The sequence below is a fragment of the Etheostoma spectabile genome, chromosome 24 (genome assembly GCF_008692095.1).
Source record: "Etheostoma spectabile isolate EspeVRDwgs_2016 chromosome 24, UIUC_Espe_1.0, whole genome shotgun sequence".
In the NCBI taxonomy this organism is placed as follows: domain Eukaryota; kingdom Metazoa; phylum Chordata; class Actinopteri; order Perciformes; family Percidae; genus Etheostoma; species Etheostoma spectabile.
This window is the reverse complement of record NC_045756.1, coordinates 2,980,809-2,993,072: the sequence shown is the minus strand read 5'-3', so window position 1 is coordinate 2,993,072 and position 12,264 is coordinate 2,980,809. Positions and strand designations below refer to the sequence as shown.

Sequence of the window (12,264 nt, the reverse complement as noted above, 5' to 3'; positions counted from 1 at the left end):
CACAAAAAACACCTCAGTCTACTCCGGATGGGGTCCCCCCAAACGGTACACCAAGCACTGCATTCAACACTGAGCCAACCGTCATGACCCTGAGATACGAATGCACACAGTCTGAGTGAAAGGACCAAAAGGCAGGCTGGCAGATGTCCTTCACTGAGAGACACCCCTGAACAATGCCATCAACAAAGCAATACCCCTGGTGGAGAGTGCCCTCAGACCCTCTGAGGCAGTGAATTTGAAATTGTACTTATGTAGTACAGTACTTAAATCAATGCCCACCACTGTCACCAGCCTAGCTGTTTAGTTTAGTCAGTGCAGACACAGTGTTGTAAGTCTATATACCACTGACATGATGAGGTCAACTGGCACCTTATGTTGATTACAATATAGTAGCTACTAAAGCCATACGATGCATTTAAAGTTCTGTAAAGAGAGGCAGTGATCTTTTCAATCAGAACATGGAACTACCTGTGGATATTGTAGCAATTTCCCTGGGAAATGAGAGCACTGCTAATGACCTAAGTAAAACAGGGACTCCAGACATGAACATGCCAGGGGTCCAGCAGATCCAAGATTACTCTTCTTGACATCGGACACTGTACTGTAAATAGGTCAGTGGCACCACTACAATGCCAAGACCATTTGTCCCCATGCAGGTCAGAAATAATTGAACGACCGATATTAATGTTTTTAACTCATATTTAAGCTTTTGTTCGGACTGTCATTCAGCAGTCACATTGTACTGTGTCAAATAAGTTGGAGGGCAGACTGGATACGCTCAACATCTACGCATGCTCAGCCGTTTTACATTGAGCGCATGCGCAGTTTGCCTCAGCGGCCATTCTTTATAAAGCCACAAGTTCCTCCGTCTCTTTCCACCTTCAGCCATTTTAACAATGTTGGGAGCTGTGGGACGCTGCTGCACCGGGGCACTACAGGCTCTTAAGCCTGGGGTTCAGCCCCTTAAGGCTCTCGTTGGATCCCCAGCCGTCCTTTCACGTAAGTCCTGCATGCTTGGTGCTTTTGAACGAAATCGCAAAAAAAAAAAACTACGCATTTACGAGAAGGGCAGGCGCAATGCTAATGCTAGCTGTTGCTAGTAACACGCTGGCGTAGCGGGCCTGAACATTCAAATGTCTAATTTGATAAATGTTGGAGCAATTCACACGTTTATATCTGTAAACATGTGCATATATGCTTATATTGACCGATGTCATACATGAGAAAATGACTTGGGCTGTGTATTTCTTGTGCTAGCAGCAATGACCTTTATGTAATGACATGAGGCGGTGTGAGACCGTGCAGAGCCTGCTAAGTTAGCATTACAAGGGCTTTTTAGCAAGGTCTTGACAGTCTGCTGCAACATTTACCCCCCGACAGATTAAATTCATCTGACGTTACATATAGAGAAATCATAACACGTATGATTAACTTCCTTACCACTGAATGTCCGGCGTCTGTCATTGGCAGTAGCTGCGTTAGCATTGTTAGCTCGAAGTACACCTCATTCATCTGTCAGTCTTTCTACGTTAATGTTATGCAGGCCGCGGGGAAGTGGCTTAATTGAGTTTGTAGCTAGTGTTCATAATTTTCAGCCAAGTAAGCTTGTTTTGCTAAAGGTCATTACTCAATCATTTTAGATGTTTAAAAGCTGACTCATAGTTGAGCTAGTAACACTTGCTTGACATTGAGACGGAGCTGCCAGACACGCAGTTGTCTGTCCGGTGTTTCTCAGCGGACGGGGTCCGATGTTGAAGACTATTTGTTCTACTGGCATTACAAGGTCATGACTGTAGCACACATGTATGACACTGCGCTAACTGCACATTATGTCTGCATTACTTCACAGGCAGAGACTATGTCGCACCTGCCGCCGCTGCAGCTGCCGCCTCCGGGCGCATTGTGGCTGTCATCGGTGCCGTTGTCGACGTTCAGTTCGATGAGGACCTTCCTCCCATTCTTAACGCCCTGGAGGTCGCTGGCCGTGATTCCAGGCTAGTCCTGGAGGTGGCACAGCATCTTGGTGAGCAGCTTGGATTATAACAACAAGTACTGTACCATATGAGCAGACCGAAAACGATACATTTATACAGTGGACAATAAACTAATGTTTGTGTTTTTAGGGGAGAACACAGTGCGTACCATTGCTATGGATGGTACTGAGGGTCTGGTTCGTGGACAGAAAGTTCTGGACACTGGTGCCCCCATCAGAATCCCAGTGGGTCCCGAGACTCTGGGCAGGATTATGAATGTCATTGGTGAGCCCATTGACGAAAGGGGTCCCATCTCCACCAAGCAGTGAGTTCACTTTGAAAATAACACATGGGGTTACAATATTGTAATGACAATGTCTTACATAATTGACAATCTTTAAGTGGCAAAGATAAGCAGGTGTTAAAGAGCTTGCTATGCTTACAAATTTTTGAGCTTTGAAAATCTTTTGGCTGGCAAAAACATGTTTGCTCTTTTAATAGCTGCAAGTTGTCCCCCTCCCTACCCTCAGGACTGCACCTATCCATGCTGAGGCCCCTGAATTCACTGACATGAGTGTGGAGCAGGAGATTCTGGTGACTGGCATCAAGGTGGTGGACCTCTTGGCCCCCTATGCCAAGGGAGGAAAGATCGGTATGTGCTTAAACCTAAATGTTTGCTCACGATGCTGGTTCTACAGTATATGCAGTATTGTATACTGTAATCTTTGATGCTACTTGGTAATATTAAAACTAATCCTACATTTCTCATGGTCACAGGTCTGTTCGGTGGTGCTGGTGTGGGCAAGACTGTATTGATCATGGAGCTGATCAACAATGTGGCCAAGGCCCATGGTGGTTACTCTGTGTTTGCCGGTGTGGGAGAGCGTACCCGTGAGGGAAACGACTTGTACCATGAGATGATTGAGTCCGGTGTCATCAACCTGAAGGACACAACCTCCAAGGTGAGGATGTTGGCCATCCTCCACAATTTAGTATTTAAAATAAAAGGAAGGAAACGAATTTAACTGAATTGTGGCACATTTAAAAAAAAATAATAAAAAATTACACATAGTAGCAAACATCAAGCACTCACCTAACTTGTTGTCCCTCCCAGGTGGCGCTGGTATACGGACAGATGAATGAGCCCCCTGGTGCCCGTGCCAGAGTGGCTCTGACTGGACTGACCGTAGCAGAGTACTTCCGTGACCAGGAGGGTCAGGATGTGCTTCTCTTCATCGACAACATCTTCCGCTTCACACAGGCTGGCTCTGAGGTTTGTGAAACTTCCATCATGTCTCTGTAGCAAAAGGGCAGGAAATGTTTCCCTAATAATACATTTGTAATAACTGTTGGGTTATATATTTTTTAATTCCGATAAATGTTGAATGACATGTTTGATGGTAACCAAAGTCATCTTACCTTGCAGGTATCTGCCCTGCTGGGTCGTATCCCCTCTGCTGTGGGTTACCAACCCACTCTGGCCACTGACATGGGTACCATGCAGGAGAGAATCACAACCACCAAGAAGGGATCAATCACATCTGTGCAGGTAATTATGACTTAATTAGATAACTGACTCATTGTGCAAGTTCACCCATCATTGTCGTTGCTAAAACAACTTTAAAAGACAATTTGAAAGAATTACTCATGGCTAGTAGAGGATTCATTATTTTAGTTTAGTGTTGCTTAATGTCATGGTGACCAAAGGGAAATTTGCTACAATTACAGATTGACAAAGTCTCAATTCTCTCCACCAGGCCATCTATGTGCCCGCTGATGATTTGACTGACCCTGCCCCTGCCACCACCTTCGCTCACTTGGATGCCACCACTGTACTGTCCCGTGCTATTGCTGAGCTGGGTATCTACCCCGCTGTCGATCCCCTGGACTCAACCTCCCGTATCATGGACCCCAACATTGTTGGCACAGAGCACTACGAAATTGCCCGTGGTGTGCAGAAAATCCTTCAGGTTTGGGATTTAATCTTTAAGACACTGAATTTTTATTTTGGTGGCACTAAACATTTATCAGGCTTATGTGTTTACTTTTCTTCTATAGGACTACAAATCCCTGCAGGATATCATTGCCATTCTGGGTATGGATGAGTTGTCTGAGGAGGACAAACTGACCGTGGCCCGCGCCCGCAAGATCCAACGTTTCCTGTCCCAGCCCTTCCAGGTGGCTGAGGTCTTCACTGGCCATATGGGAAAGCTGGTGCCCCTCAAGGAAACAATCAAGGGCTTCCAGTCTATCCTTGCCGGTAAGTGGGTTAGGTAACGAGTGTGACTTGTTAAAGTACTTAATTATTCACATTTCTGGATTATGCCCCTCCTAATATTTTTTTGGTACCTGTTTCCACATAGGCGAGTACGATAGTCTGCCCGAGCAGGCCTTCTACATGGTCGGTCCCATCGAGGAAGTCGTTCTGAAGGCAGAGAAGCTGGCTGAGGAGCACTCATAACAATCTAAACATTCTGTTGTGGGGGGGAGAGAAACAAAAGGGCAGTTCTGCGGTTAGGAGCACTTGGTTTGTAAACATGTCAAAATGCAATTGTACCTGTCTAGTCATCCTGAAAGAAAGTTCTATTTAATGTTTCCAATGAAAGATGGAATAAAATGCTGTCTTTACACAAACTTGTCAACTGTATATTTCCTATATGCTTAAATATTTTTAGTTGTGAAACCTGTTCCCTATGGTGGCTATCAATAAATTGCTGTTATCCACTCTGACCACAGGATGGCAGGCTTGACTTGTTGGCTTAACTTACCCTTCTGAACATTGTTGCAGCTTCAATTTTTGATAGACTAAAAGTACAATTCCAATCACATCTGTGCAGGTAAATTACTTAATATACAATATCCCCTCAGCATACTTTTTATGAAATTGTGCTTGATTCATCATACATGTGTGGGGAGGGGGTGCCTGCGGGTAGCAGCCTGTCAGCCCTTTTTTTGCAGTGCCAGGTGTAAATATACTTTTGGCGTGGTAGGGCACTGCCTGTGTGCAAAGCCAACCCAACCACTGCAGGGCTAGGAAGTTTTATTCTGTGCTGTTTCTGTACAGGGAGGGATGCTTCAGTCAGGACACTCTTGATGCAGGAGTAGAAATTAATCAGTATTTAGGAGATACCAGAATTGCTTGTGCGTCTGAGGTGGACAGTCTGCCTCAAACGGCCAGTTAGCTGGATCAGCAGGAGTTCAGGGGTGAGTTGATATTCTTGTCTATATTGGTATCTTGTGGACTTTTTTTTTTTTGTCCAAAAAAATACAGCAAAACTTGTTCACGGAGCTGACTGATGGCAGCTAGATAGATCTGCATTCTTCTAGAACAGCTGAAAAACTGCACTAGACATGGGCCGGTCAACAAATTCAAGGGAACTGACTTTCAATGAATGTCTGAAAGCTGCTAGAGTTAACGTAGCATGAGTAACAATTGTGAAATACTGTAATTACTAATGCTAATGTCAGCTATTTTCCTAACAAATGTAATTCCACTAAAAAGATTAGTTCACTTTCTGCAAATTTAGTACTTTTACTTTGGTGTTAAAATAAATTTAAACTGGTATAACATGTAAGTCAGCGTTGGGTACATCTGGTTGGGCGACTGCTGTACTGTGTGCGCTGAGTAAATACTTTCCACGGGTGACTTTATATTGAAAACTTTAATCGTAGCATTATTCATAGGGTTAATTCTAGCAATATCTTTTACTTCAAACCATTCATGTAATTTGTTAAAATGTTAATTCCAGTACTACGTTACCAAAGGGACTCATTTTCAGACCAGAGTTAACCATCATTACAGATTCTGGTTAACTCAACATGTCCTCCTTTTTACGGGGGGGATTCACATAGAAAAATTTGTATTAATTAGAACTCAATGTGGTGTGCATTTAAAAATATAACAAGTATTCTACAGGCCATGCTGTTTAAAACAAAGTTTAGATGTTTTTAAAGCTGTAATTGCAATAGCGTGAAATCGTGGTACTTTAGTTGAAGGTTATCACACTGTCAGAATCTTACACCGGCCCATGCCTAAACTGCACATATGAGTGGATAAGTGTTTCATCGTTAAAGGTGCACTGTGAGTTCAAGCATGGTTCAGCGTAATTTCATTTGTCTCAAATCGTAGGCGTCTTTCCTTTATTCGCTAGCTGCCTTCCCCCTGAACACACTGAAAGAGCCCGGTCCCGGGAGACAGCACGGGTCGTAAATATCAAACACTGGAGGCACAGGCTGGGCAACAAACTACAACAAACAACTCCAGCCAATCACTGACGAGGGGTGGGGGTTAGTGTCAGTCATGACAGTTACGGAAACATACAGGGAGAAAGTGAGCTTGTTTTTTTGTTTTTTTTGTTTACTTGGAACATCAACAGCAGGAACCTTAAGGGTGAAATATTGGAAATAAGGCACACAGACAGTTGTAAGGTAATTATCACTGGAAGTACACTTTAAAGTAAAACAAAGAAGAAAAAAAAAGGCTCAAACATTGCTTACATTCAGATGTGCTTAAAAGAACATTGATCTTGAAACACATGCACATTGTGAGCTGATGAGCTTCCTAGCTACCGTAGCAGGCAGTAGTGAAGATTTGCTACAGGTCTGAGTGCAACTAAAGCTAAACCTAAGGTTGATCAGGATCCTGCAAAACAATCAGTTCACTTAAGTTTTAGATGCATGTCTCCCGACAACCTACAATCACAGCAGACTATGGTCAATAATAAATACTTTTAAATCCATTCTGTGGAAACTAAATCAGTCCTGTCTTTGTCTGCTGCTTTTGTAAAGAGTGACTTACAATGCAATTATAAGTACAAGGAAATCACTAACTGAGCAATACTTTGAAATATTTCAAGGTGGATTTCCACAACGAAGAGAAACCAACATAGTCCTGCTCCACAAGTACTTTGAAATCAAGTCTGAATCTGGCTGATTTTTATTGCTTCTCCCTAACCTTTCACATAAAGGCCAACATCATTAGTACAAACAAACCCCTATCTGCCTGTAGATAAGGTGGCCCTGAATATGTACACAGTGGAATTGCTTGTGGGGAAAAGCAATTCTTTAGAAAATATTCAGAGAAGAGACACACTGTAATGTTTTAATATTGAAAATTTTATGTAACAACATTTCAGCCAAATGTCTGTTACACAAACGTGCATTACAGTATCAGTAATACGCTGTTAAACGTGTAGTATACGAATTGCATAAAATGTGCACATGTGGATACAGAAAAAACAGCACAATTTATTGCACCTTCTTGGCAATAGGAATGGCGTCTAGGCTGATCAGATAATCGGTGAAACAGGATGGCATGTACGACAGCGGCAGCCAGAAAAGCTTGGCGTCCCAGCCCGGGGAGTAGCGGGTGCGGGGCCGCACGGCGGATACAGCATGCTCCATACAGCTGACCACCTTCATCAGATCTCCATCACTCATCTTGGAAACTTTGTCTGTTATTACCGCTAAGCCTAGGTGGGACAATTAGTGGAATAAATAAATGAATGACAAACAATATGCATGAATGAAAAAAAAAAGGAACTTTGATCCAAACTTACTCTTTTTTAGATATTCAGTTCCATAGTCATCCCGGGTCTCCTGGGGCAGTCTATTCCACAGCATATTCACATTGTTGGTTAGGATAGTAGCGTCAGTCACGTTTGTTTTGAAGAAGCCAGGCTCAATGCAGAGGACTTTCACCCCAAAAGGCGCCATGTTTAACCTAGGGACATTTTTTGATTTAATCAGGGCTGAAAATCTTTGCTCTGGTTTACTGACAAGCGATTGATTGTGTGAGTTAATGTTTCACCTGAGGCTGTCATTGAAAGCCTCCACACCATACTTAGAGATAGTGTATGGCCCTCCTGTGATACTGATCCTCCCAAACACACTGGCTACATTGACCACCCTTCCCCTGGCTTTCTTAATTAGCGGCAGGACGCTCAGGGTCACTGCGATCACTCCATTCAAGTTAACGTCCAGCATGGATCTGTAGTCATCGATGGTCAGCCAATCACTCGGGGCAGAAGGAACAGACACACCCGCATTGTTCACCACAGCCCATAAGCCTGGAAGGATCACACAGGGGAATTCCAGTCAATAAAACCATTTTTAACACGTTTAAACTAAGTTCTTTCCTATGTTTCTTCACAACTAGCAGAGTTGTACCAGACAGAGAGCAGAAAGAATTCAAAGTACAGTATGTTTATACGTGCTGCATACCTTTGGGATGAGAGGAAAGAGTTGGACGTTGGACTGTTAGGCTGGTTAAATGTGTGACAGTATGTGCTTTTGAGATTCTGGATGTCGAACAGCAGCATTTTATCAAAGCAGAACTATGATAAACAGTATAGCTTTGTGAGGTTGTGCTCAGTGTTGGGCCAAATTTGATGGAAACTCAGAGGATCACCAAAGTTATTACAGTTCATTCTAAAAAAGGAAAGGAACTGTCTAAATTTCATAACAATATATCCAATAATTGTTCAGAAATTTTACTTGAAACCACAAATGTCAACCTCATGGTGGCTCCAGAGGCCAGTTGGGATCACCAAAGTCAGTAGACTTCAACCTCTGGGGTCAACTATGGCTGTACAACATGCCCTTTCCAATAGTTAAATATTTCAGTCTGGACCATCAAAGAGACGGTTAACGCTTCACACTCACCACGCTCGCCAACTTTGTCCTTAATCATCGCTGCAACTTTGGCAACGCTGTCCTTGGACCTAACATCTAGGTGTGTTGTGATAAGGTTGCTGGAGCAGGCCTTCCTCAGATCCTCTTCTCCCTTCTCGCTGAAACACGAGGCGATAACTCTGAATCCCTTCTTGTCAAGATGGCGGGCCAGGAGGTTGCCAAAGCCACTGTCGCAGCCTGTGATGTACACATACTTGTTGCCCTTGTCAGGGACCCTGGGTAGCTCCCTAACCCAGCGGTACAGGTAGTAGATCACCACCAGCCCTAGCAGATACAGGTACATGGCTGGAAGAACCAAGAGGGAAGACATTACATTCAATGTTCTCAAGTACTGCAGTTTTGAGGTACTTGTTATATACGCCACTACATGTATGAGGAAATACAACACCTTCTCCTATAACTTCTTTTTTTCTGCAGATATATTTTACATTCACAAACTAAAAAAATATTTTTGATGCAATGCAATTTTAACCTATTCGACATTATATAAAATGGTTTAAATTAGCTCCACTCTTTTTACACACTGGTAGTTCGTGCAATATAGTTATATTTTAAAAGTAACTTTTGGATAAATGTAGGCCTACATATATGGAAAACCGTAGCGGAGTAAGCCATTTTGTCTGACGATTTCACATTTCTGATGAACGATGACAAATGATACATCTTGTAATTTAAATTAACGTCATTAACTGGCTTCACAGACTTTAGTAAATACTAAATTGCGCAACGTCACAGTGAGAACAGATGTTATCAGTTGGGTACGAAAACTCATTTCAAAGTCCGTTAAACCCGTTAACCTATGTAGAAACTAACCTATAGTCTCTATAGAAACCGGTGCGCGTGGTACCGCTATCCGAATACATAACCATGTAATATGTAGCTATGTGGTGCATACAATTTTTAAAGTTTATAGAAAACTAACTATGCTAACGTTGTAGGATACCAAAGTAAACGGAAATATTTGCCAATCGTGATGAGCTGTTAAGTAGTAGTATAGTAGTAGTATAGTAGTAGTATAGTAGTAGTTTTCTCTTCAGAGTGATCTCGCTGATCGCGTTTAAAGGACGGGGAATACATTACACCCAGTATCATACCTGTTGTGCAGGTCTTCCTGGCCCCGTCTCGGTCTCAGATGAATATCACACAAAAACTATGCCCAAGAACCAGCCGAGGAGTGTAGTCGGACAGAAAACAACCTTTCCCAGAATGCAAGCAAAGGGGTTTACCTTGAAGCAGAGGGGGCGGGACTCGAAGGGTTGCAGGCCTGAGAACACGCGCCACCTATCGGCGGGAAATGTTATAGCTGCTGCTGCTGGTTGTGCAGTTTACACGGAAATAAAATAAAATAAATAAATAAATAAATACACCACTGAATCACTGTGTAACGAGTCACTGTTAATCATCAGTGCTTTGCCACTTTTACGCAAGATGTTCTAGAAAACCTTGGAGTGTCTCCATCTGATGTGCTTAAGTCAGACTGGGATGGTTATGGCGTTGGTCTGTTTGCTACAGTATCCAAAGCAGCCAGCTGGGACTTGGCTTTTAACACCGTGTGTGGGCTCAGCTTCCTTGTGCCAGTTACTGCAAACAGAGACTAATGAGGTTTATTGTTTATTTTACCTGTATGAAAATGGATCGTGTTTCGCAAACCACATTCTGGTTGCTGGTGATCGGGTTGGTTACAGCAATGACATAAAGACATGGATGTATATTATTTAAATACAATTAGGTTATGTAAAAGCACTTTGTATATTTCTGTATTATTATCCATATTAAGGATCCAACAGGAAGTCTTAAAAGTCTTTAGTTTTCACTCATTTCCAATGTGAGTTGAGTGTGAATGTTTAAATATAAAAAGGTGGTGGCCAAAGTTGTTAGTTGTAGTTTCCACTACATTACTGTGCTTTATTTACATGTAGATTAAACAGTTTAAATAATAAATCAATGAAAGAGGAATTTTATATATATATATATATATATATATATATATATATATATAATATACACACCACACACACACACACACACACACACACACCACATATATATATATATATATATATATATATATATATATATATATATATATATATTTTGTTATTTGTGTTATCAGGTAATTAATATTTTACAGCAAAGTGAGACTACTTAAAGTAATGTCAGGTAATTAAATCTAGCTTTAAATTGGCTCATATGTTCAATGTTAACATTGATTTGCTAACCAATAGTACAACGCAGTAAAGTACTTGTACCTCAAACAGTACTTGTAAGGACAGGATTACTGTTTAAGAGGATTTGCACTTAACCAACATTTTTTAGAGCTTCACATAATGAACATATAAAGTCTACACGAAAAGGAGAAACAGCACTTGTTACAATATGACATGTGTCACTTTCTTACTTTTTAAAATGAACATTTAGCATTATATGTGCTGACTTTGGAATGTAATGTCCCTCAATATTTGAATATCAATGTGCATGCATACATTTGTAGCCACTAAGTAGCAACAGAATCACAAAACAAGCCAGACAACCTGACCTACAGGATCACTTTATGAAGCTGTCATGGCAAACATTGTTTTAGCAAGTAATTATGTAGCCTACTACTTAGGCCTACATGTACGTGCATAATTGTATTGTTTGGAATATCATTTTTACTAAAGCTTGTTATAACTTAGCGAATCCTGAGTATAGTTTTCCTGGTCAACCAACACCGAACACTAAAATTTAAAAACGGTGCAGGGTGAAGTGACCAAATTGGAGTCAGATAGACACTGGCCATTGGGCCAGACCAGAACTGGAATTGAAAATGTTTCCGTCCCCACTCAGAACTAAGAGGGATAATAGGGTGCTACTTTTCTAATTTGGTGATTGTTGTTTTCTGATTTGTTGAATAGATTGCTAAAATATTGCAGTGACTGGGTATGTGTGAAATAATTCCAACGCACACCGTTTTTACCGTCAACAAACTTGTTTCCATGGACCACTGAGAGGGTCATCTGAAGCTTTTGTAATGGGAAAATTACATAGACAATGATTTCCTTTGAGTAATTGTTCATTTATCAAGTCAATCTTCATTATAAGTAAATCCTTCACATATGCCTCTGAAAACATGTGCCTCCTGAAGATGTTTCCTAGAGTAAGGCCTCCAGTGTTAGAGACAGCTAAAAATGTTATGACTCAATGCAATTCTCCACTGTAAGCAAAAGGCAACGAAAAGCAGGCGCCTCAAGAGATATGCAAAGGTCAGCTTGCCCGAACTGTAGGTTAAAACCCAAACCAATCTACAGACGAGATAAATCTCTGACTTCTAAGATTGAATGACAGCTACGGTCATTTTTTTGACGCACTAGACAGATGTACAAGGACAGCTCTGGCTCCTAGAAGTCTGAAAAATAAGATGAAGTGGGTTGTTTAAGATTAGAATGTTTTCCAAACATGGTATGGTTTCTGCTGGGGCAAATATAAGGGATATAAGGAGTGGTCACATGTTACGCGGGGCACAGAACTGTGGGGTCACTTTGTTACTCTGATACTCTGTTTCATTGTGAAATACAGTTCTTGTCATTTTTGATTGTTCTCTCGAGAAAATAATTAAACT

The 12,264-nt window shown here is 41.6% G+C and overlaps 3 protein-coding genes across 5 annotated transcripts in view; 2 read left to right on the top strand and 1 right to left on the bottom strand.

The window, feature by feature from the left end:
• Positions 1–796: 796 nt before the first annotated feature.
• On the top strand, positions 797–4,607 carry atp5f1b (ATP synthase F1 subunit beta). Its single transcript, XM_032506154.1, has 10 exons — positions 797–999; positions 1,850–2,023; positions 2,124–2,298; positions 2,504–2,625; positions 2,751–2,935; positions 3,088–3,246; positions 3,400–3,522; positions 3,731–3,943; positions 4,032–4,233; positions 4,337–4,607. Exons 1-10 carry the CDS (start codon positions 897–899, stop codon positions 4,432–4,434), a joined length of 1,554 nt encoding a protein of 517 aa, XP_032362045.1. The 5' UTR covers positions 797–896; the 3' UTR covers positions 4,435–4,607.
• Positions 4,608–4,840: 233 nt separating this feature from the next.
• The window catches only part of abcb11b (ATP-binding cassette, sub-family B (MDR/TAP), member 11b), a 30,081-nt gene continuing 22,657 nt past the window's right edge, over positions 4,841–12,264 (top strand). The window contains exon 1 of the mRNA XM_032506112.1: positions 4,841–5,177. The gene's annotated coding sequence lies outside the window, so the exon portion shown is untranslated. The remainder of the gene's footprint in view (positions 5,178–12,264) is intronic.
• LOC116673838 (retinol dehydrogenase 7) lies at positions 7,068–9,904 on the bottom strand. 3 transcript variants are annotated; one of them, XM_032506182.1, is made up of 5 exons: positions 9,761–9,904; positions 8,637–8,951; positions 7,783–8,041; positions 7,532–7,695; positions 7,068–7,444 (listed from the first exon to the last, which is right to left on the bottom strand). In XM_032506182.1, the coding sequence occupies exons 2-5, from the start codon at positions 8,947–8,949 to the stop codon at positions 7,221–7,223; spliced, it is 960 nt and encodes a 319-aa protein (XP_032362073.1). In that variant the 5' UTR covers positions 8,950–8,951; positions 9,761–9,904; the 3' UTR covers positions 7,068–7,220. The 3 variants fall into 3 exon arrangements, with proteins under 3 accessions (XP_032362073.1, XP_032362072.1, XP_032362071.1); XM_032506181.1 differs by having other exon boundaries at positions 9,749–9,792; XM_032506180.1 differs by lacking the exon at positions 9,761–9,904 and having other exon boundaries at positions 8,637–8,991.

Bases quoted from the DNA above. Each gene is read 5' to 3' on its own strand.
- LOC116673838 (XM_032506180.1), bottom strand. From the start codon at position 8,976: ATGTCTTCCCTCTTGGTTCTTCCAGCCATGTACCTGTATCTGCTAGGG. The intron at 8,042-8,636 runs GTGAGTGTGAAG...TGATCCTTCCAG, and splicing joins GGACAAAGTTGGCGAGCGTG to GCTTATGGGCTGTGGTGAAC. The intron at 7,445-7,531 runs GTAAGTTTGGAT...TGTCCCACCTAG, and splicing joins AACTGAATATCTAAAAAAGA to GCTTAGCGGTAATAACAGAC.
- atp5f1b (XM_032506154.1), top strand. From the start codon at position 897: ATGTTGGGAGCTGTGGGACGCTGCTGCACCGGGGCACTACAGGCTCTT. The intron at 2,299-2,503 runs GTGAGTTCACTT...CCCTACCCTCAG, and splicing joins GGTCCCATCTCCACCAAGCA to GACTGCACCTATCCATGCTG. The intron at 3,944-4,031 runs GTTTGGGATTTA...TTTCTTCTATAG, and splicing joins GTGTGCAGAAAATCCTTCAG to GACTACAAATCCCTGCAGGA.